Genomic DNA, 22,545 nt, shown 5'->3' with positions numbered 1-22,545 from the left:
TTATAATTAGTGCGAAAACGTGGTATATTACATGCATTAGTAGTTCTTGTGTTTATGTTAGCACGACGCATGTCCAAAGATGCCAGAGTAGAATAAGAATCGGCAATGGATGCCGTCGAAAAATACATTTTTTGTAACAACTTAAAGTTATACAAATGATTGACTCGGACAATGTTATGTGCTTCAAATGCATACTTGGAGGTAGTTGTATTATCAACATTGGCGATTATTCGAACAATTTTCTTTTGCTATACGAGAACTTTATTTATGTTTCTTTTGGTCATTGTGGCCCATACTAAACTGCAGTAGTTAAGGTGAGAAAAAAAAAGTGCGTAATAAACTTGTAATTTGCATTTCAAAGGTAAAGTTTCACGACATCCCGACAGAGCCCCGCAGACGGATGAGAACTTCTTGCAGACAAGGTCAGTGTGGGCATCCCAGTTTAAATAACACGAAAAAGATACTCCAAGAATCTTGTGCAGTTCAACTATTTCTATTTGGTGATCTTCAATGTGAAGCATGCATGTGCGGTATTAGCGGTTTGTTTCTTGCGCGAAATATTATAGCCTTGGACTTTGTAGGATTTATTTTTAACTTATTTATCCTTGACCACCTAGACAATTTAATTAGTAGGTCATTACATTTCACCATTAAATCGTTAAGGTTAGGGCCTGACAGAAGTAGTGTACTATCACCCGCGTATATCACAAAATCAACGGAAGGATCTATACTTACAATATCATTTATGTACGTATTGAACAAAAGGGTTCCCAATACGCTCCCTTGTGGGATACCACAACTGATAGGCAAAAGGGATGAAAGTTCATTATATAAAGACACCGACTGGCTTCTGTTTTGGAGATATCCTTCAAGCAATGCGAGTGGTTTACCACGGATTCCATACATTGTAAGTTTGTTAACAAGAATATATGATTTAAGCAGTCAAAAGCTTTACTAAATTCTAGGAAAAGCACCACCGTATACAAGTTCTCATTAATATTGCTCAAAATAATTTTCTTCATTGTTAATAACGCTGTTTCTGTAGATTTACCTGCTCTGAAAAAAATATAATGTTGTTTGCCGTCGCTTCGAGATACTCGGTTTGCTTTTCAGCATTCCGCCTAATTACATAATGAGTCTTAATTAATTATTCAACCTGACAAATATTAGAATTAGATTAAAAGTGTAAACAAGAACATTCTAGAACAACACGAAAGACTCCCGCTACAGCTTTCTGTTGCTCAATACGTGCTACACAAAAGTGTTTTCCGAGCATGAAAGAAGCCCGCGAATGCGCAAAATTGCCACGCGACCGGCACCTCGAGGCACTTTGCGCGTATTCGTAGGCTTCTGCTATTGCATCATCTCCGGTATCTACCCAATTTGCTGTTGCACCATCTCCCAGATCATCCCACATTGCTATTGCATCACTTCCGAGATCGACGCACTTTGCTATTGGACCATCTCCGGGATCAGCTCACTTTGCTATTGCACCATCACTGAGATAAGCCCACCTTGCTATTGCATCATCTCTGGGATCGGTCCACTTTCCTCTTATACGATTTCCGACATAAGTCCACTTTTCAAATTGCATCATCTCATCGCTGAGATCGGCCCGCTTTGAAATTGCAGAATCACTGAGATCGACCCACTTTGCTATTGCACCATCTCCGGGATGGGCCCACTTTTTTATTGCACCACCTCCAAGATCGGCCCACTTTACTATTGCACCGTAGCTGAGATCGGATCATTTTGCTTGTACACCATCTCCGGGATCGACCCACTTTGCTATTGGATTATCACTGAGATCGGCCCACTTTGCTGTTACACCATCACTGAGATCGGCCCACTTTGCTATTACACCATCTCCGGGATGGGCCCACTTTTTTATTGCACCACCTCCAAGATCGGCACACTTCACTATTGCACCATAGCTGAGATCGGCCCATTTTGCTTGTACACCATCTCCGGGATCGACCCACTTTGCTATTGCATTATCACTGAGATCGGCTCACTTTGATATTACACCATCTCCGGGATGGGCCCACTTTTTTATTAAACCACCTCCAAGATCGGCCCACTTTACTATTGCACCATAGCTGAGATGTGCCCATTTTGCTTGTACACCATCTCCGGGTCGACCCACTTTGCTATTGCATTATCACTGAGATCGGCCCACTTTGCTATTACACCATCACTGAGATCGGCCCACTTTGCTATTACACCATCACTGAGATCAGCCCACTTTTCTATTGTACCATCTCCGGGATCGGCCCACTTTGCTAGTGCACCATCGCTGAGATCGGCCCATTTTGCTGTTGCACCAGCGCTGAGATGGTGCTTGGACACCATCTACGGAAGAGGCCCACTTTGCTATTGCATGATCACTGAGATCGGCCCACTTTGCTATTACACTATCTCCAGGATCGGCCCACTTTGCTATTACACCATCACTGAGATCAGCCCACTTTGCTTGTGCACCATCACCGGGATCAGCCCATTCGACAAGAAGCCGACCGAGCAAACGTTAGACACATCAGGAAGAAGACATAGAAAGCTGCGCTTTAATAACGAGATAATCATCCGCAACAAGGCGTATAGTTTTTGCAGGGAAGGTATTTAGGTGCGGTCTGTTGTTTCCTTGCGTATTTTCTCGGACACATCGTCACCGGCGATGATAGCACAGATGGCTAAGCATATTCTATATTCGCGCTGCATACTGCGTGTGAACTATTTCGCAAGACAGCGGCCGCGGCGTCCCGAAGTGTTGAAAACGAAACAACGTTTTATAAAAGCACCTATATACTATGACATCTGCAAAATAAAATGACCTGCCCTGATTAAGTCACTTCTACCACTGTACGCACTAAACAAACAATTGAGTTCAGGAGTCCATAAAACAGGAATCCTTCATGTAAATAGTGTTCTAGGAAAAGTGTCATCCTTGGCACGTATACAAGCATAATGTTGATAAATGCTTTGGAGAGCGAGTTACAACTTAAACGGAGTATAGGTATAATATTTAAACATTAATTATTAAGCATTGGGAATGAAAAAAAAGGTTAATACACTATTTTCGGGCGGTTCCTGATGCCTGCGGCCGTGAATAACGTACTGACAAAAAAAAAAAGAGAGAGAGAGAACTATACGCTTGTCATCCGGCCAGTGCTGACATTAACTTATATGGCGGCTTGCATGAACTAATTCGTGGTGTGTGTTCACTGGCCCGAAAGGAACCTACACAGCAATAAATCTTGCACCCTTAAGGACACCTTTAGGCGTTGCTCCTGAAGGTGATGCCAATAGATCATACTCTTAAGGCTTGTCCATGGTTAACATTGCTACTCTTAGTAGATAAGATCGAATTGTTGATGGCTAAAAAAATTTTCTTGGCAACTTTCTGCTGCAAGTAAACTTGATAGCAGTGACAGACAACGGGAACTGCACAGAGTAAACGTAAGTATAAAAACTCTCAATTGTGTCACATATTTCGGCCGAAACTAGGTGGTTAAAATTCAAGCACAGTTTCAACTACAGCCTCTCTCATCGCAGATGTAGTTTGATCTCACAGTCGGGTATGCCTACAGGATTTTACAGCGAATCTGTTAAGGGTCAGGTTTCCCAGAATCATGTCCGCGTGTAGAAAAAACTACCATAATCAGCAATTGCTATGGCTCCATGTGCGTGGTGGTTTGGCACCATGTGCGTGGCGGTTTCCCGCCAGTTGTGCCATAGCACAGGTGTCAAAACGGATGATGGATGGCCCACTGTTATACCTCTCGCCACCGCTGATGCCTCTTTCACAAATGTCGCGATACTCGGCGGTGGCACGTCCCACCAATCGTTGTGCCCCTTTGTCTCGTGACGTAGAGATCGCGCTAGCGCTGTTATCAGCAGTTGCCCTTTGGACTCGCCATGGGACGGACGCTCGTTTAACCACATCTTCCAGGATCCTGACGTCAGGATCCTGATGATGCCGTGCAGTGTGCCGCGGCTATGAAAGCTGTGGCTCATACGCTAGGCTATAACGATGGGGCGGACTTGGCGCAGCAAACACACGACTTGGCCATCGCGCCGGGCGAAAACAAGACGACGGTTGACGAACATACCGAAGACGCTCACTATAGTAAATAATGATAATATATAAATTCATTTAGCAATATCCGCTATAGCAGACCCACCACAGTCGCAGCTTTGCTGGCTTCCATCTTCAAAGTAGTGGAAGGGCTCTGATGTTTTGTTTTGTTTTTACAGCCGTAAGGGTTGGGGCATTAGTCATGGGACGAACCAGCACGCTCGTTGTTGCCAGGATGTCCACTCGGGCAGCTTGATGTAGTTCGTACACGATGTCAAGGAGGTAGCGAGTGACGCTTAACAGATGAGCGTGAGAAGGATGAACAGTGGCTTGCGATGATTAACGGCTCCTATAGCTGGAAAGTGAAACTGTGCCTGTACTCGTCTGCTTTCACGTCGGACAATTTTCGGGAAAGCGTCGTGCTCGCCGCTTTTCGCCAGCGTCCTCCTATTTTTTTTCTTTCTTAGCGATCATATAGCCTAGGAAAGGCAACCTGTGTGCATATGGTGCTTTCCGTCCTTTCGCCGCGTGTTTAAACAAAGGTCCGGGCTGGCACAGCGTACTTAACGAGCTTGTTTGACCGTGCGTGCTGGAGCCAAAGAAAAACAGAAAATGAGGCATTCGACGGGTTACACTTGGAAATCGAGGGTAATGGGACAAAGAAGGCCACAATCACGTGTGTGTCCATGTCGTTGATAAAAGGAGCACCTGAATGACCTATACAGCGAGAGTCGGCAACTCTGCTGGCAAGAAACTTTGACGATGTTGCGAAGAAAGGAGGTGGTGTTCTGCGGCGCTGTCTTGGCGCTGATTGCTTGCTCCTGTTGGGCTTCCGTGCAGTATCCCGTCGTGACATCGTGTCAATGTAAGTCTACTGATTCGTGGGGTTTATCTTCCCGAAGCATTTGCACCGGGTTTATATGTGAGAAGCTGTCCTGGAGGGCTCCTGCTTCATTTCGATGACCTGAGTTCCTATAGCGTTCACCAAGATCTATATAGGTACACGAACATTTTTGCATTTTGCCCCCACCGAAACGCTCACCGCCGTGGCCGGGGATCGACCTTGGGCTAAACAGTAGAACGGCACGGCCACTGAGCTATAAGGGTGGGTCAGTGTAACTGGAACTATTTAGGCAGCTCAATCAGAAGGAAGGACCACATACATTTTGCCACGATAAAACATGAACGTGGTATATATACACTGTCCGCCAGTATAAAAGGGAACAAGAGCGTTTTGTTCAAAGCCGAAAATTTTTCTTTAGTACGCTTGTAATGAGGAAACGTTCCACAAGCGAGATTTTCAGCAGCGTAACAAATAGCTGCGCGTGAGGTTCGGACTTGCACGTTTGCAAGTATCACTCTTTGAGCACCGATGAAGCGTGCTCTTTCATTTTTGCGGGGGGTATCCGTACGGTATACGTACGATATTCGTGCGTATAGGATATATATGTATTTACGTAAGAGATACGTAGCCAGCAAAGCTGCCGAGGCCATAAAGAGAAACATGAGCCATTCCACTCTGTGTAGGTGGAGGACCAGCGAAGCTGTTTAGCAGGTAGGCGCGTTGCTCCTCAGGAGTCCGGACCATACGCGGCCTCCCGATTACGACGGAAGAGAAGTGAATTTCAAAATGGAGAACCACTTCTCTTTCTGTTTTAACAGCGAAGCTGCTGTTAGTCGACCCTTCGCCGTCTGTCACACAGGTCACGGGACCAGGAGAGGATGAGAGCCGCGCTGGGGAAGGTCAGGTCACGTGACCAGCAGAGGAGGAGAGGCGTGCTGGGGGATAAGGCGACCAATGAAGGACGCGCGCTGGGGGGAGGAGGCGACCAACGAGAGGTCACGCTGGGCGCGAGGAGGAGATGCTTTAAGAGAAGGTGTTAGGGAGACTGCATGCAACGCAAGAAGGTGTTTCTGTGCGGCGCGCCCTTTCGGATAACGCGCAACGCGTAGAGCTGCTGCCGACGCCGTACGCGTTTCCCCGTGTTCACGCCGAACGCGCGCGGTGTCCGTGACTGCAGCGGATACCTCTGGCGGTGGCTCGGCAGGTTTCGACTAAAGAAAGCAAAAAAATATTGCAGTGGCTTAGCTCGGCTATGCCAGGATATACGTAGCGTTAGCAAAGGTTCAGCTGCAGTGTCTCCGCAGCACGTTTAGCCTTCTTCTGTTGATTCCTCCTACGCTCAACCGCTAATTGCCAGGCAACTACTTCGGGATCCGATGAGTCAAGCTTCTCCGTTCTTCTGCGCTGTTGAGCAGCATTTGCGCTCTCCTTCTCCATGGCTATACCACACTGGCAAACGCCAGTCAGAAGCGCAGCGGCTCCAGCGCAGTGTCAGACGGCGACTGCACAGCGAGCGCGCGCCGGCGCCAGTGCGTCTACCACGGCTACGACGTCACTCCTCTGGAATGCGCAGACCGGCGGCGGTGAGTCGCGCGCGGCGGCGGCGGAGTGCGCGAGAGGTGCCGGCTCCGGTGGCTCCGGTGCGCAAGCCGTGTGACATCACTGATCCTTGCGCATGCGCAGCACGGCTCTTGATGTGCCGCGCGAAACGGGCTTGGCTAGGCCAGTGTAGCTAACGCTACAAAATTATCTTGGGACTTTAGTTTCGACGAGAGAACTGGACACTCGTCGAGTAGCATCGGAAGTCGCTGCCTCTTCTCGCCTCGCAACGTTTCAATATAATATAACTTCCTGTTGTAAATCTGTGTTTACTTGTGTTGAGGCAATTGCATCACGTGCAGCACATGCACATGTGACACTCGGTGTAACTAAGACAGCTTCGCTGATCGACCACCTTCACGGAGTGGAAGGGGCGGTGATTTTTTATATACATTCGCCTGGACGACGGGACCACGGCCCCGATGAGCTGGAGGAAGCTAGACACGCGTGACGTTTCGACGGCACCGCCACCACGAGAGAGCGGAAGGAAAGGAGACTAGATATGCAAGCGCTTGGAACGCCGACAAAGAGAGGCCGGCGTGAGCGTACACACGGCCGAAGCGGGTCGCACATCGGCAAATCTTTGAGAAACCTTTATTATCTACCGGAGAGTGTACTGATATAGAAAATAGCGCCTACTGATAACTAATCTACTCAAAATGCATATCCGAGGAATGCCGACGAGCCAGCTGTGGAAGAAGACGACGACGAACGCGCGGGAAGTGGCTCGAGCGCGTTCGAGCGGGACCTGAGTTTTTGCATACGCAGAACAAAATGCATGGAACCCTAGCATAAACAGCTTCGCTGTAAAAAAAAGAAAAATAGGGAGACCCTGCACTCGCTGAAAGGGCTAAAAGGGCCATAAGACAGAATGGCCGAGGAAGACCTCTACTTATGCTAGAATATATGAAGGTGTGCATCAATGATTGTTAGCGGTCGCAGAGACCTGTGAACTTGAGGTATACTGTAGCTACACCCTAACTGCTTTCTGTGTAAATGACGCGCATAGCCATGGATCTTCGCTATACCGGAAAGGATCTTGAGTCCAGCCGATTCAGGTGAGGGCGGCGCTAGATTTCATAACGAGAACAAAGGTGCAAATGGTGTTCAATAGTCTCATCAGTCCCGCAGGTCTTGCAGACAGAGTTTTCTTTGGAGTTAAGTTGAAGTTCGAGCGACTTTTAGCACTTCCTAAGTAGTGAGAGCGGGCCACATGCAAGCAAGAAATAGAAATGCGTAAAGCAATTTGTTGAAGAAAAAAAAAAACAATACTTCGTGTCATGTAGTTGCTGCATACGAAGAAATTATTAGACAGAAGACGTCGCATATCTGGACCTATTTGCCATGGAAGGTGCGGAGTGACACTTTTGTTCGTTGCGGCCTTTGCAAAGCTTCTGAAGCACGCCCGCATATATATTCACGACCTAAACCTAGTTTATCACATGCTGAGAGAGAGAGAGAGAGAGAGAGAGAGAGAGAGAGAGAAAGAAACGTTTATTGTTGGAACAGTGTCCCGAGCGAGGCCTGGTATTACCCTGAGGTGGGAAGGTTCCTTAGTCCAGGAAGCCCTCTGGCTTCGACTGCCCTCTTGGCCCTGGCGACGATTTGTCGTTGGTCTTCCAGGTCACCGAGGGCGAGCTTGGCCTCCCACGTTTCGGTTAGGTGGTCTTCGTTTGCTTGTTTTGCTCGGTTCGCGTCCATTTCCGGCTGCCTTTCGCTGTCTTCACGCCACGGGCAATCCAGGATCAAGTGTGCCAGGGTGTCGGGAACGTTGCAGAGAGGGCAGAGGTAGCCGTGGAGCGTCGGGTAGAGGCGGTGCATTATAGTTCCGTGAGTGTATGTATTGCTTTGTCGGCGTCAGAGGACCACGCTTTCTTTTTTGCCGAGGTTTGGGTGCGGTGGAGGGAGAGAGAGAGAGAGAGAAAGAGGTACACAAACTTTGCATAATTGAACGCACCTTTCTTTCGATACGTTATAGTTGTAATGTATGAAGAGTTAATCGGCAGAAGGTGCTGAAGGTCAAGTCTTTTCACTATAAAAAATTTGCGCGGTGTGATAGACGGCTTTACCAACACTATACTTTCGCAGCCCAAGGGGGTTTATGATAGCCTTGTTTTTATCGCCATCTGCTGGCAGGCATTGAATACACGGTTGCTCATACCGGTGCACATAATGTACTGATGTATCACCGTGGATCAGTGAAACACGAAGAAAAAATTGCAAAATAAAATACTTTCCGGAAGTAATAAATCCAGAGAGAGCAAGATGTCGCACCGCTGCTTATACAGCCGTCATAGATACTGTAGCAACTGGACTGTAAGCGTACAAACGAAATCAAACGAATTGGCGAAAGCGGAATTGGCGAAAGCGGAAGCGAAAACTTCACCGACGATTACGGTACTCCCTCACGCAACATCTGAGTGCAGGTTTATACGTGTCTTCCTTTCGGGATATACTGGCTGGCGCGCACAAGCTGTTTCGTGCGGCACGTTGCAAACGGAGCAACGTGGCGGCGCAACTGCCTCGTTAATTTGGAGATCGCGAGAGCCAGCGCGTCGGGGACTCGTGGGCGCGATTCACAACAGCCGCCGCCGACAGACCTCCCAGACGAGCTCTCTACTATGGCGCCATCTCGTTCCTATCTTCGCCGCACTACGCTTTTCTTCTCACCCTTTGTCCATACCCTCCTCCTCCATTTTCCGCCTCACGGTGCCGCTGCACTCTCCTCCTTCGCGTTCCTCCTTGCGTCTTTCATTCCCGCTGCGCTCCTCGTTCGCTTTTTCATGTTTCGCTGTGCTAGTTCGTTCAGTTACGCCGCCGATGCCGATGCCGACACTCACGGCCGGAACAGGCGCCTTGCGCTTTAAATATACGTTATAGTTTGTCAGAGCTTGTTCGTATCTCATTTGTCCACGATAACACAAATATGCCGTGAGCACTCTTAGACGAACACAGGCGTGGGCTCAATGAGCGCTGCACGGTTGCTTACGGACAAAGCGCCTGATTACGACTAATACGAAGGGTAACCGCATGCCGTCGGGCAAAATTTAAGTGGACTTTCCACGTGAACCATATCCGTGCAACCAGCTGCACGTCGCGACATAACCTTGGCTACACTGAGCGAGCCGATGCCGAGCAGTGTGCATGTTTGTTATTACGCGCCAAGCTTAAATCTGAAGGATGGGCTAGTTGGGTAACGGTGTAATGCAATGTGTTTTCGAACTATCTATTCTTTTTCTTCCGAAAGCTGCAAGAACAGGAAAATTTATTACAGGAACACCAGAGAGACGGAGCATGAGGTTATTGTCCTCCAGCCTGCTACTCTGCTAGAGCAGAGTAGCAGGCTAGGAAGAGGAGAAATAAAGTTAGGGAGAAGAGGAGCAATTATTAGGATAGGTAGCATGCAACAATACAAAATTGTCTATCCGAGGACCTGTTCACAGCATTGAATTTAAGTCTGTGTTCACAGAAAATTCTAAAATAGGCTTGATTGCTCGCTTCGTTGATGTTATGCCCAGCGAGTGGCTCCGTAAGACATTTTCACTTAATGACATGCTTTTAATTGGAGGCAATGAAGAGATCAACGCCTGCCATTCAAAGTCGAATGTGATGGAAGCATTGTCGCTTAAGGTGGATACACACGCGAGGGCAAAATCCCGCCTTCTCCGCGGGCCAAACAGTCACGTGATCACTTGAATCCGGCGCAGCCGAGTTAGGTCGCATTCCCACAGCCGGAGCGCCGTTTGCGGAATCGCGTGCTTACTCTCGACTCCAACGCTTATTAGCAGCTGCACGTTTGCATACTCGGCGTGCTCTATATTCCATAGCGCTGTGAATCCCCCAGCAAGAGCCAAGAAAGTGACGGTTGCCTCGTCACTTAGCGTTTTCTTGTGCACCTCATTCATGTTGAGGTCACGCAGGCTGCGCGGTCTGAGTAAATAGAAATGCGCGCGCAACCATGACTCGCCCTTCTCGCTGCACCACAGCAAAAGCATGTGCGGTCACTGCTGCACAACAACAACACACGTGGCTTCAAGCCGACAACACGCCATCGTAGCCACACCAATCTGTCCAATGTGGACAGATTGACGCTGACTATGCTAAATTGACGCCAGACGACCGCCAAACGGACGGATGGAAATACCGGCGAGCATTTTCAATCCGGACCGCGAGCGGAGGAGGCCGGACTAGGCGAGGGCGGCACGTTTTGATGACGCGCGCGTCACGTGATACGCCATCCGCTGCGAAAATTCCTCCTCCGTCCGGTCGTGTGAATGCACCTTTAAAGACAATACTAGCATTTGCGAGAGACTTGTATGACCAGGCTGAATTCAACTCGGCCGCATAAACAACCATAGTTTACAATATCAGAATTATGCGTACCAAGCTCAAAACGCGTGAGGGTAGTCACGTGATTCGAGCGGGTAATTTTTGTTCGATCGAATTTTGTTGGGCAAACACTATATACTCCCTATTATATATTGTTACGTCGCTACCAAGACGGGTGCCAGTCAGAAGAAGACGATTACCTGTGATGGTGAACCCGATATGGGGAACGGCCAAATTCTTTGTCAGCGGTGAGACATATCACATAGTCGCCGTCAGGAACAGATAGATACAGTGACGTACGTAGTGACTTGAGGCGACAGGCGTATGTCCTCGGGAGGGCATAACCGTGGCGATGTGACTGGTGGACGATAACAACCGTGGGACAGTTCAACCTGAATCACACTAGACGCGCAGTCAAAGAGGGCTGAATGGGACGATAATAGTTTAAGCCGAGTATAACGTCATAGGGGCATTGTTCCAAAACGGCAAACAGCACATTCGTTAGGCGCCCCGAGTTGCCAATGCGAGCAGTGCACATACCAAGTCCGGAAGGCGTTCCTCCGTCGGCGACGGGGAGGGCGCGTGATGCAGCGGGTGTGAGAAGCTTGCTCAGGCGTCCGCGCAACTGCGCACTCATCACGGATATGTGCGCGCAGTGTCAATGAGTGCTGGGACACTGAAAGCACAAGCTTTCTATCGCCTACCACCCGCAGACAAACAGACTCACGGAGCGGCTCAGTCACACGTTGGCACAAATTCTGTCAATGTATGTTTCTGACGACCACAGGGACTGGGACAACACGTTACGCTTCGTGACTTTCGCTTACAATTCGTCCCGTCACGAGACCACTGGCTTTCAACCTTTATATTCTGTTCGGCCGCTACCCTACTTTGCCTTTTGACACACTGCTTCCTTCCTCGGCGCACACTCCCACTGTATACGCTCAAGACGTCTTCGCCCGGGCTCACACGGCACGCCAGATTTCCGGCTCCCGGCTCACTGAGTCTCAATCCGCGCAGAAGATTCGATACGACAGCCGACATCGGGACGTCCGATTTCCTCCTGGCTCCGTTGTCCTCCTATGGACACCATGCCGCCGGATTAGCCTGTCTGAAAAGCTGATGCCGCGCTACACAGGGCCCTACGCGATACTGCAGCATCTTGGCTACGAAATCGCTCCGCTGGACTCGCCTGTCCCAAGTGACTTTGTCGCGAGTTCACCTCCCTTATAGTTAGCACCTAGACAGCGCCTTTACAGGCGGGGGTTATGTTACGGCGCAACCAAGAGTGGTGCCAGTCAGAAGAAGACGATTTGAGTTGTAGAGGTGGAATCAGTCTGGATAGCCATCTTGTTTATGTATCGTTGTCTCTCTTGTAATTATTGTAAATACATCTTTATATGTGACTTCCGCATCATAACAATATGATTCCTACTTTCTGTTCTGATTGCCTTTTCAGCGAGGAATACTCCCCGCCTATTCATGGTGCCGAAAGGTAGACGTGGAAACACACACGCATTACACATTTTCCACCTACCCCTTTCGCCGTCACCACCTACCCATCACCTACACCATAGAATCCCTTCGGGGAGAGGAAGAAACATCGTCAAGATTGAGAGAGTAGGTAAAAAACATGGAAATAGAGAAGCTGCTCAAAGAAACCTGTCGTGGGGGCGGGGGGAGGGGGGTTGTATTTTATTAATGTCCACCTAGTGGACATGTTCATTTCATTTGCTGCTGAAGTTCTAATTGGCAGGGGAGCCTTTCTCTTCCTCAAGCGTACCCCAACCCAGCCAATCAGATCTTCAGTGGCAGGCGAAATGGGCATGTCTTGTAGGTGGACACTCACAGAATACTCCCCAGCCTCCCCCCGGGAAAGCTTTGCCTGGCAGCTGGCACAACATTCTACAGTACGTCTGTGCATGTGTGTGTGTGAGCGTGTGTGTGTGTGTACATGTATGTGTGTGCATGTGTGCGGGGGGAGAGATTGTGGTGAGAGAGTTCGGTATCTTCCTTGAGCATCGTTCCCTTCGTTCAATGCACACCTCCAAGGTCGACCGCTGTAGCCGTTAACGCACTCCCCTTGTCGACACATTGGCGCCCCACTGAGGTTTCTCCCTTCTTGTTGACAGCTCAACCGCAGGGTTGATAGAAAGCACGAACAAAACAAGAGTTGATAGAAAGAAAGGAGCGCTAGAAGCGCCATCAATGTAATATTCATTTCTGTTGTTCTTCCACATTTCTCGGCCACATGACCGAACGGCACGGCCTATCGCTATATTCCCATGCTGAACATTCACCTCTGTCCGTATATTGCAGCCGAGCCGAGTTTGGTAACCCTCCAGAACTTGAGTATCGAGGACGCCAAGGTGGGCCGAAACATGACCATACACTACATTGGTGAGCTCCACGAAGTCCTCCAAGGTGCGCCGATTACCAAGTTCACCATGTGGAACTCGAACGGATTGAAGATGCCTTGCGTGCAAGACATGGGTTCCTGGTGGGTGTCTTCCGCTGTACCATGACGAATATAGCGGAATTTAAAAATTTGGGCTGCTTTACCTGCTCATGGTAAGACGGCATCTTCAAGTTTGTGATTATTTATTAAACGGACACTCAGGAAACCAGGAGAGGCAGACCAGTAAATTAGGCTTTAGGAACTCTCCCTCAGTGTCTTGAAAACGAAATTTTCTTTCTTGAATTTCGTGCCATAACCGGCGCTAGTTACATTTCTGGGAAGTCACGCATTTTGTAAATATTTACGTGTGCTGGTATTTTGCAGAAGACTACAAGGACTAAGGGGCCAAGTGTTGACGCTGCAGGTGTTAATTTCGAAATGTAATGCAATCTCTTCATTCATTAATAAACAATTAACACGTGTTCACATTTCGGGAGAATTGGACTGCCCCACGTGGCAGTTGACATCGAACGGCTTCTTTAAGCCATTGAGTTTCCTACAACAATTATTAGATGGAAACTCAGTCGCTGCGATCGTTCATCTACCATGACAACAATGGGTACATAGTACCTGTATTTGTCTAATCTTTGTTTTTGGGGCGGCAGAGGTTCGCTTGGCGCTGCTTATTACGTTTTATCTTCCTAAGTTTTTGGCTATCAGAGTTTTTTAAGCACGGCGAAGCAGTAACTTTCTGCGCGCATGCGAAATCATTGCAAACAGTCGCATTTTGAACGCAACGTATTGTCGACAATGATCAATTTTCAAAGTCGCAAAAGCGTTTGAAACCAGAAGGCAAAACTTTAGGCAGATGTATGCACTGTCCATTACTCCCCTGCTGGCTGAAGTGCCATACTTGCAGCTTCCGTAGACACTATAGCGCTATCGTTACCTTTTGTAATTCTTCTAGGAAACTCTGTGTGGTTCAGGCATGGCTTTGGAGATCCGGCAGCGCGCACACCCGGATCTCGGAGGCAAATATTAGTTAATAGGTGGAGCATTCCTTGGGAACATCACCCAAGTATGCATCTAACCTTTTCTTCAGAGACCCAGTGCCCCAAGTTGTCTACTAGCTCGGGCCACTAGGTCCATGCTGGCTGCTGTCTGGCCTAGTAGACAACCTGGCTCACTGTGTATGTGCCACGGAGTATGTGCTAGAACAGACAGCATTTGGCAATGATTATGTAATATTGGTATGTGCCCATTCTTGTCCAATCCCCCAGAATGAATGGTGTTAAGGTGACACAGGAGGTATATGGTCTTAAATAAATAAAACGATAGCGCCCCATCCGCATCAGACGCCTCCGCATCGAGAGTGGCTGCTTGATGGATAGCCATTGCAACGCAGTTGCAGCCATGATACTAGGAATAGTGGGAGTTGCTATACGAAGTTTCAACTAGGGTGCTGTGATTAGAACAAGATATGCTGTGTCGTATTAGGCATTGGGGTTGGCGGCGAGATTGCCACTTGGTTTGTCGGTCTGCTGATGTGCCCATAAGGTTTCGCGATTCGCGGATGGATACAATAATAATCATAATAATACGATATAAAACATAATCACTAATTACACACCATCTATAAGAAGCATTGCTGATCTCATTAACGTCGCTCTTCAACTCCAGAGGATGAATGCGTCGCCAATTTTTCTTGCGAGCACTGGATCGTGTTTCCGATGCTCGTGCTCGTTGTGATTGAGCCTAATTACACTTTACACTTTAGATTTTTATAACATTGCTGCTACGGCCGCATTCTGCATGAATGGTGATCGCTGCCTCCATAGCTGTTCAATCCTGAACCAGAAAGTGCGGGAAAGTGCGCCAAGAAATTTATATTGAGACTAAAAGAAAGACACCACATGACTGTTATAAAATTAATGAGTATTTATAGCAAATTCTGTTCGCTCAACCCGCGGACTACTTGTCTTGGCAATGAAGCCAAAGCTACGGCGGCGGCGTTTGCGCACATGTATCAATCAGCAAGCAGTCCGGCTGTCAGATAAATAAGCACTGTAGTGTCATATACGAGTGCTCAAAATGCGGCTTCGAAATGATTAAATTTGCAAGTATATATTTAGGGCTATGCAACCCTTCAGATTATGGCTGATACAAGGGACTAGTTCGCCATGCGTAGGAAGAAGATGTTGACGCATAATAGCGCAAAAAACAAAAAGGGACGAGATATAAACATGATACAAGCGCTGACTAGCAACTGTATTGTCAGAAACACAAATATATACCATGGCACAATTAAATACGTGTGAAAGCTTAAAGATTAGCGGCTAAGTAATCAATTCCTAGTTCATGCAGCATTACGGACGGCCTCGCAACGTGCATGTCACTGGACTTGTGAATAAAGAATGCTTCAGCAATCTCCCGCGCAGTCATATATCTTTGTGCCTTGACACGAGGATGCCTTTCAGTTTCGTGACTTTAATTGGCTCCATTGTTAAACAAGGTTAAGGATGTATTTTGACCGCCTTCCTGACTCGTTTACCACAACGCCGACCTCCCTACTGCGCCTGCGCAGTACTTACAAGGGCTGTGATGGCGAGTCTGCCATGGAGAAGTCAATAGGAGAGCCCTGGAACAATACGTGCCCGATTCCGGCCGGTGTCTACTCCTCAAGAATGGTGTTCTTCGTCCACCCAGTAATTAAAGCCGTCCTTGCGGTGAGTGAAGGTTCGCTGCAGCGGGAAGTATTTCTGGGAGCAGCAATGGGCCAGCCAAATATTCCCTCACATAGGAGTCAGTTCTGGTATGACAATTACGGTAGCGATGATAGCGGCGTGAAACAGCTTCGAAATATTCTGGTAAAGGAGCAATGACCGAAATCCCTGCCCCCCCCCCCCCCCTCCCCCCCTTTTCTCTCCCCCCTCAAAAGAAAAAAAAAAGAACAAAAGCTAATTAATATGTGCACGTCCCAGAGCGTCCTACATAATTCACTAGGTTAGCTTTTTACGAAGCACTTTCAATTTTCGGTTTCGCAGGAGGTGTGTGTGTGTCGTGACGTCATGGCACAGCAGATGGTTACGCGGAGCAGTTCATTGCGACGTTTTCGCACTCGCTTCGGCTCGCTCGGTGGTCTGTTATGTTGGTATGCCGCCAGGTCGCCGCGTTCAATGAGTAGCCGCATAGACGACCGAGCTAGCTAGAGAGAGGGCCGAAACGTCTCCATGTACTTCCCCCCATGTGACTACCTTCTACGCTACGAAGTCACGACACACAAACACACCTCCTGTGAAACCGGAACCCAAAGTGATTCGTGGAAAGCTAATCTTGTAAATTACGTAGGGTGGTGTGAGGCTTGGCAGTATGTTTTTGATGGTTTCGAGGTCCAAGAGTTCCACTGAACGCAGAAAAGAAAAGAAACGTCGGAAATATCATTTTGGATTTACGCGCGTCAGCTAAACGACTAGTTTAACAGTCCTATCTATAGCTTTAGCTCGGCAGCTCCTGTATAAATGCATGGGAAAAGAGAAATCGTTTTTCTCGGCAGCCGCTACACCAAATTTGATGCAGCCTTGTCGCATTTAAAAGAAAAGGCTAAAATCTAGTTACTGTTTTGGAACGAATTCTCGGTTTAGGCCGTCAATTGTTTCGTAAAAATTGTTGAAATTCGCAAAATTTCAAAAAATTAAGCTATTAAGCTTATAACTCTTTTAATCAGCAGTCAAAAATGATATCGCAATTCTGTAAATCGCATTTAATAGTACATCTAAAGCGGACAAAATTGACGTATCGACCACTAATATGTGAGTAGAACTTCTGCAAAACCCTCGTAAACAAAGTAACAAATTCGCGTAAGGTATAAATTGGTTCGTTAAAGTTGTGCACTTTGGATGCTTTAACACATGCACTTTACAAAACTGTGATATCTGTTCTTGCTGCAGAGCTACGAATTTGTAAACTTCCTCTTTCTATATTTTTCAAGCTTCCCAACTTAATAAAGTTTCCTTTAAATAATTCAAGCCTTAAATCATAATTACGCTTGCAACAGTCACTAAAATTTAACTTTGTCTCCCAAATGCAACAAATTTCAATAAAATCGTTTCAGAAAAAGAAAAACGTTCCTGTGTTTCACATGTATTTCAATAGGCGGTATCGGAGTTGGGCCCGAACTAAAGCTTCCTCTCAAGCTGGCAAAATAGCACCAACTAAAGATTTTCTTCACCTTAAATTCTGCGACAAAATTCAAAGAAATTGTCAACAGACTTAGGTACGTTGCAAGAGTGAGACACGACACAGTCAGACCACACCTGTATAACTAAAAATTTAGTGAACTTATCGATGAGGCGTGTCCTTTAACGAATCTTCAGGTATTTTTTTTTTCAGATTTTCTAGTTAAAAAGAGGTAGATGCGATGATTACTGACCTGGGAGAGAACTTCTATGAGAAGAGCAATAAGACTTATGTAACGAGAGAAGGAGAAAAAGGAGAAAAACTGTTGCTAGCAGCAAGCGGACCTAGCGTTGGAAATACGTATTGACGCCGATAGGTCCTGCATTTTTTAATAAGTTCTAGACGCTGCACAGTCAATGCAATATGCATATAGTTTTGAAATTTGGGCTTGTTGGTATGTCATTGGAAGGTTTTTCAGTGCAGCGCAAACAGACGCAGAGAAGGAACAAAACACACGTAGGGCTGTGTGTGTCTGTCTTGCTCCTTCTTTGCGTACTTGTACTGGTTGCACCGCACTGAAAGAAAAGGAAAAAAAGAAGAAAGAAAGAACATTGATGTAGGCACCTTGCGATGAAGCTTTCCACAGTTAACCGCAGCGTCGCAACTCACATCCTAGCGAGCAAAGGAAGCAGAATATGAAGCATGCAATTTCGCTTTGCGATGTCGCTTTCCATCGCTCATCAATATAGGTAGGAGTGCCCGAGACCGCCAAATGTTAAACTACACTTGCCGTGATGCGATGAAAGGCATGGTCGCGCTTGAACACGGCAGAACGAAGGACCCGAAGCTTGGCCTTGGGGCTAGGCGAAGCTCGACGTGTAGAATTCAGACGATTGATGAACCATGGGCGCTAGAGAGTAGTTTCGTCGCACGTCTCTTGGTGTACTACTGGTAGAGTACATTGGCGCGTCCTTCTGCTTTTGAGATATTTCATCTTCATCGCGGCCCCTAGCGGCTTGTGTCGACGACACTGGTGTGATGAACGAAAGCGTCGCAATTCCATCTCGCTGATGCAGGGTACCTATACAGGGAAATGTGAACAGCGTCTTTGTCACGATCGAGGGCGGAAAGAGGTGTGAACGCAATACCAAAGGACCTTAAACTAACCAGAGATCTTGAGCTAATTGCGTGCAATGCTGCACTTATCTCGAGAGGTTCGCGCCCTTCAGCGCGTACTGTTCCTTAATTTCCTTTTTGTCTCTTCTCTTCGTTTCAGAACGGCACGTTTAAGGTGCGAATGGAGGTGACCAGCGGTGATCGCAAAGTCCAGTGTCGATTACTTGACGTGCACATTGAAAAATAAACATCAGCAAGAAAAACAAAAGGAAAAAAAAGAAACGAACAGTGCTCTTGCCGTATCATCTTTGCGGCGCACGAAACAAGCACGTAGATTATAGCGCGCAAGTACAAAGGTTTAACCTTCGTGTCAGTGCACGGAATACCAGAACATTGCACGCTGTGCCCACCAGCCCCAGGTGGCGCAATCTTGGGACGCTGACGTTAACTACAGCACATAGAACTCCAAATGCAACGATCATGTTCGACCTACCTGCTGCTGCAAAGGTGCTGGAAGGTGTGTAGGCACCTTGCGCTGGAGCTTTCCAAAGTTCAGAGCAGCTAGCGCTAACAGCCAATAGCCTACCGAGTTGTAGATGCAAAATGGGAGGGACTCTGTATAAACATTTTCTGCGATACATCTAAACGCTTATCACTAAGAACTGAAACCCCAGAATCCGTCCATTCAAGAGGGCAGCCATTCACAACAGACATAAATTGTCTCCTACAGTCGTTTATATGCCTGATGGCATCAATTTACTCTTCTGTAGAGTAACTTTTTTTTTTCAATTACTTGCAAAAGTCAACTGCTCTTGCTACTTCCAAAAGACCCCGTGCTGACAATTTCTGCGCGTTTAAATCGCTTGCTAGTCTGCGCGTGCGTCATAAATCACGTGAGCGAACTAAGAACATATGTAGCGCACAACCTTTAGTCAAACGCCACCGTCTACCGCGTCTGATTAGATATTCATGACAGTTAAGTGCAGGGAAATGATGGTGTAGTCTATATGTAGCGCGCTCACAGCAAGTCTGACAGTGGCTAAAAATAGTTAGAAACACACACCTAAATGCGGGAAAGAGGCCAAGAAAGCTGCACCTACAAAAAAAAAAGAACGTTTTCAAGGTTTTGTTGTCGAAAGCGTCCCAAGATAGCCTACTAAGATAGCGTTACCAGTGGCCCGGTTACAGCCGACATCTCCGATGTTCTTGTAATCCGTAAAGCGTAATGCGTCTGCGAGCTGGATAAAATTCTGCGCGCTTTTATATTATCCCGAGCCCGTCGAAGTGGGCATGTCATGGTAGTTAAATATATCATGTGGATCCCTCATAGCTCATACCTTTTGATACCCATAGAAACGTTCTAGCACATCAATATTCGCTCATGGCCAGTTGCAATGCGCGCTCGCGCTCACACATTAGTATTGCCACCTTCACAAGCACACAAACACAGGCAGACACACAGAGGCTCATGTGCAAAATTTACCTACGCACAGACACACGTGTGCGCTATAAAAAATAGTACACACGCGGAAACAAAGATGTACCCACGTGCATGCCAAAACAGCAGAAGCACCCGCACCTCATGCTAACAAGCGCCTGTGCGCACACACATAACTCAAACATTCGCACATACCGCACACGCACACGCGGACCCCCTCACGTGTGAACCTTTCAGCAAAGCATGCTTGGCAAAAACGGATGTAGGAAAAGTGCGACAAGGTGCTTCACCGCGCAATGAATGTGCGCGCGGGGAAGAGCAACTCACAAAGGCCAAGAACGGCACGGTGAAGCAACCGACGCAGGTTTCTAAGGAGCAGTGAACAGTGGTAGATGGTGACGGAGTTCGTGATGATCAGCGTACATGTCTAGGACCCTGTGGGGGAGACCACCATGCTTTATCCTTGCGTACGTACAGCATTTCGCATGCAGAGTTCAGTAAATGGTTGCTGGATGACTTGCGTCAAAAACAACCTTAAAGAACGTGCGAAAACGGTTAGATACATACGTAGATAGGCCGTTGGATAGACAGACTGTCTGCACCCAAAAAACATGCGTGAAGTACCCTACGAACGCTGATAAAATCAACCAATTTTTTTTGCAACCAGTTTCGGTTTCATTTTCGAGGAGGTTACTGTGACGTCATGACGTCACATTGGTAATGACGATCGAAGTATGTGGTCACGTGGGAGTAGGACGTTGCGACGTTTAGACTATCGCTCCGGCTTGCGCGCTCGTCTCGTATGCTGCTACCCGTTGTGAGGGCGGATGTAGCAGCATAGCAGAGGATCGAACGAGCCTGAGCTAGTGTCAAAACGGCGCAACGTCCTGCTCCCACGTGGCAGCTAACTTCGTCATAACGTCCCAACACTATCCTCCTGAGAAAGGAAACCAGAACTGTCGGTAGAAAAGCTATTATACTAAATTATTTGCTGCCGCGCTCTAATGCCTGTCGTTATTTCTTCTACAGTTTAGACGTACCGCACCTTCAATAAGGCAAAAGAAAGAACGCTCACACAAGGTGAGCTTTCTCATGTGAGGTGAGGCTCATACGTGGTGGTGACGGCAGCAGTAAAGAGCACCCGATCACAAACAAAAACAAATAGCAGGTTGGTATTTGTAAGATCTAAAAAAAAATATTTGTTCTTATCATGTGAAAAAAACCTGAACGCGACTATAAGTCCTAATATACAGAGAATTAGAGATAAATGCAGTTACCAGAAGAAATAAATACGTTTACATCACACTTCCGCCAAAGAAGCAAACAATAATGAGGACGGGGAAGTCAACCTGCTTATATACGAAAATGCGCTGTTGCGAGTGTAGTTCAACATTCACCGGGACACGCTCAGCGACGATGGATTCGAGTAAGCGTTACATTCCTGTGCAATACCATCTCGAATACCATTAAATATCTGAAAATTACGACCAGTTTAGGGATTCCTGTTAAATGCGGCCAAAGAAGTCTTTCTTTTCCGTTTATTTTTCTTCTTCCTCTCATAAGGGGAAGGTTAGGTGGTGGCGCCCTCTTATATACGGCTTTAGAAGCAAATGCCCTGCAGACTTTTCTCCGAGATCAGGTAACGCGTGGTGGAAGTACTGTTTGAAAGAACCGTAGTTGTTCTTTTTCTTTTCTTTTGCGCATGGCAAACGGGATGTATTTTGCCTAAGTTTGATGCCGAGTCATCAGAGAGTCTGCAACTTCGTAAGCAATTCAACATACCGTGTCAGAGCGCCACCACCACCAGCAATTAACCACAGTGGAGTGTTGCGTTTCCGAGGGGCTGCTCATATGCGTCTCGTTGTGGGATGTAAAGGAGTCTCAGAAAGTCGCTTCATTCCAGGATGAAATTTGGACGAGTTCGTGGGGATCTACATTATAAATATGGGTAGTGCGAGATGGACGAGAACAAAGAACAAGCGCTCAGCTGAGCCTTTGGACCCTTCCTAGTAGACAGAGACGACTCTCAAAACAGAATTTCTTTTTCAAGAATAAGATTATCACAAATGCCTACAGCGCAGACTACATAATGCTTGGCGCTTGTGCAAGTAAAGTACAACTGCAACAAAGTCTCACTTTGGTTTGAGGGCTTATAAATGAGAAGTCCATATTACTCAAGCAACCTTGGCAATGCACTTGAGCTGGTAATTGTCTAATTTCTTTATCAACAGTCTTTAAATAGCACCTAAACAGACGACAAATGCACCTGGTGCTTAGCGGATAGGACTCAAGTCCGAGCACGTCATCTCCGAAAATGTTTGGTGCATCACCTACAGCCACGGGCACCACCGAATCTCGGAGGTAATGCCAAAACGCCGCACGTTTTGAGTCATGCGTCACTTCCGCCGGGTGGTTATGGCGGCTTTTTTTTGTTTTCTTTTTCAGTTTCGGTATGAAAACCGCTTATTTTTGTGTGCTCTTCTTGATGAATCCGCTCGTATTTCAAACTTAAATTTTGCATGGAGCCTGCCCTTCATCCGCACTATTTGAAACAAGGTGGTTTACACGCT

At 47.2% G+C, this 22,545-nt stretch overlaps 1 protein-coding gene across 1 annotated transcript; it reads left to right on the top strand.

Moving 5' to 3' along the window:
• The first annotated feature begins 4,816 nt into the window (after positions 1 to 4,816).
• LOC119464922 (uncharacterized) lies at positions 4,817 to 18,810 on the top strand. Its single transcript, XM_037725790.2, has 4 exons — positions 4,817 to 4,940; positions 13,167 to 13,347; positions 15,830 to 15,971; positions 18,698 to 18,810. Exons 1-4 carry the CDS (start codon positions 4,838 to 4,840, stop codon positions 18,782 to 18,784), a joined length of 513 nt encoding a protein of 170 aa, XP_037581718.1. The 5' UTR covers positions 4,817 to 4,837; the 3' UTR covers positions 18,785 to 18,810.
• The last annotated feature ends 3,735 nt before the right edge of the window (positions 18,811 to 22,545 follow it).

This window comes from Dermacentor silvarum, chromosome 9 (genome assembly GCF_013339745.2).
Source record: "Dermacentor silvarum isolate Dsil-2018 chromosome 9, BIME_Dsil_1.4, whole genome shotgun sequence".
NCBI lineage: Eukaryota > Metazoa > Arthropoda > Arachnida > Ixodida > Ixodidae > Dermacentor > Dermacentor silvarum.
This window is presented reverse-complemented; position numbering and strand designations above follow the sequence as displayed.

What these genes read in the sequence shown, in the direction of transcription:
- LOC119464922 (XM_037725790.2), top strand. Translation starts at nt 4,838, where the DNA reads ATGTTGCGAAGAAAGGAGGTGGTGTTCTGCGGCGCTGTCTTGGCGCTG. An exon ending in GTGCAAGACATGGGTTCCTG is followed by an intron (nt 13,348 to 15,829) that starts GTGGGTGTCTTC and finishes GCGCCTGCGCAG; the next exon opens with TACTTACAAGGGCTGTGATG. An exon ending in TAATTAAAGCCGTCCTTGCG is followed by an intron (nt 15,972 to 18,697) that starts GTGAGTGAAGGT and finishes TCTTCGTTTCAG; the next exon opens with AACGGCACGTTTAAGGTGCG.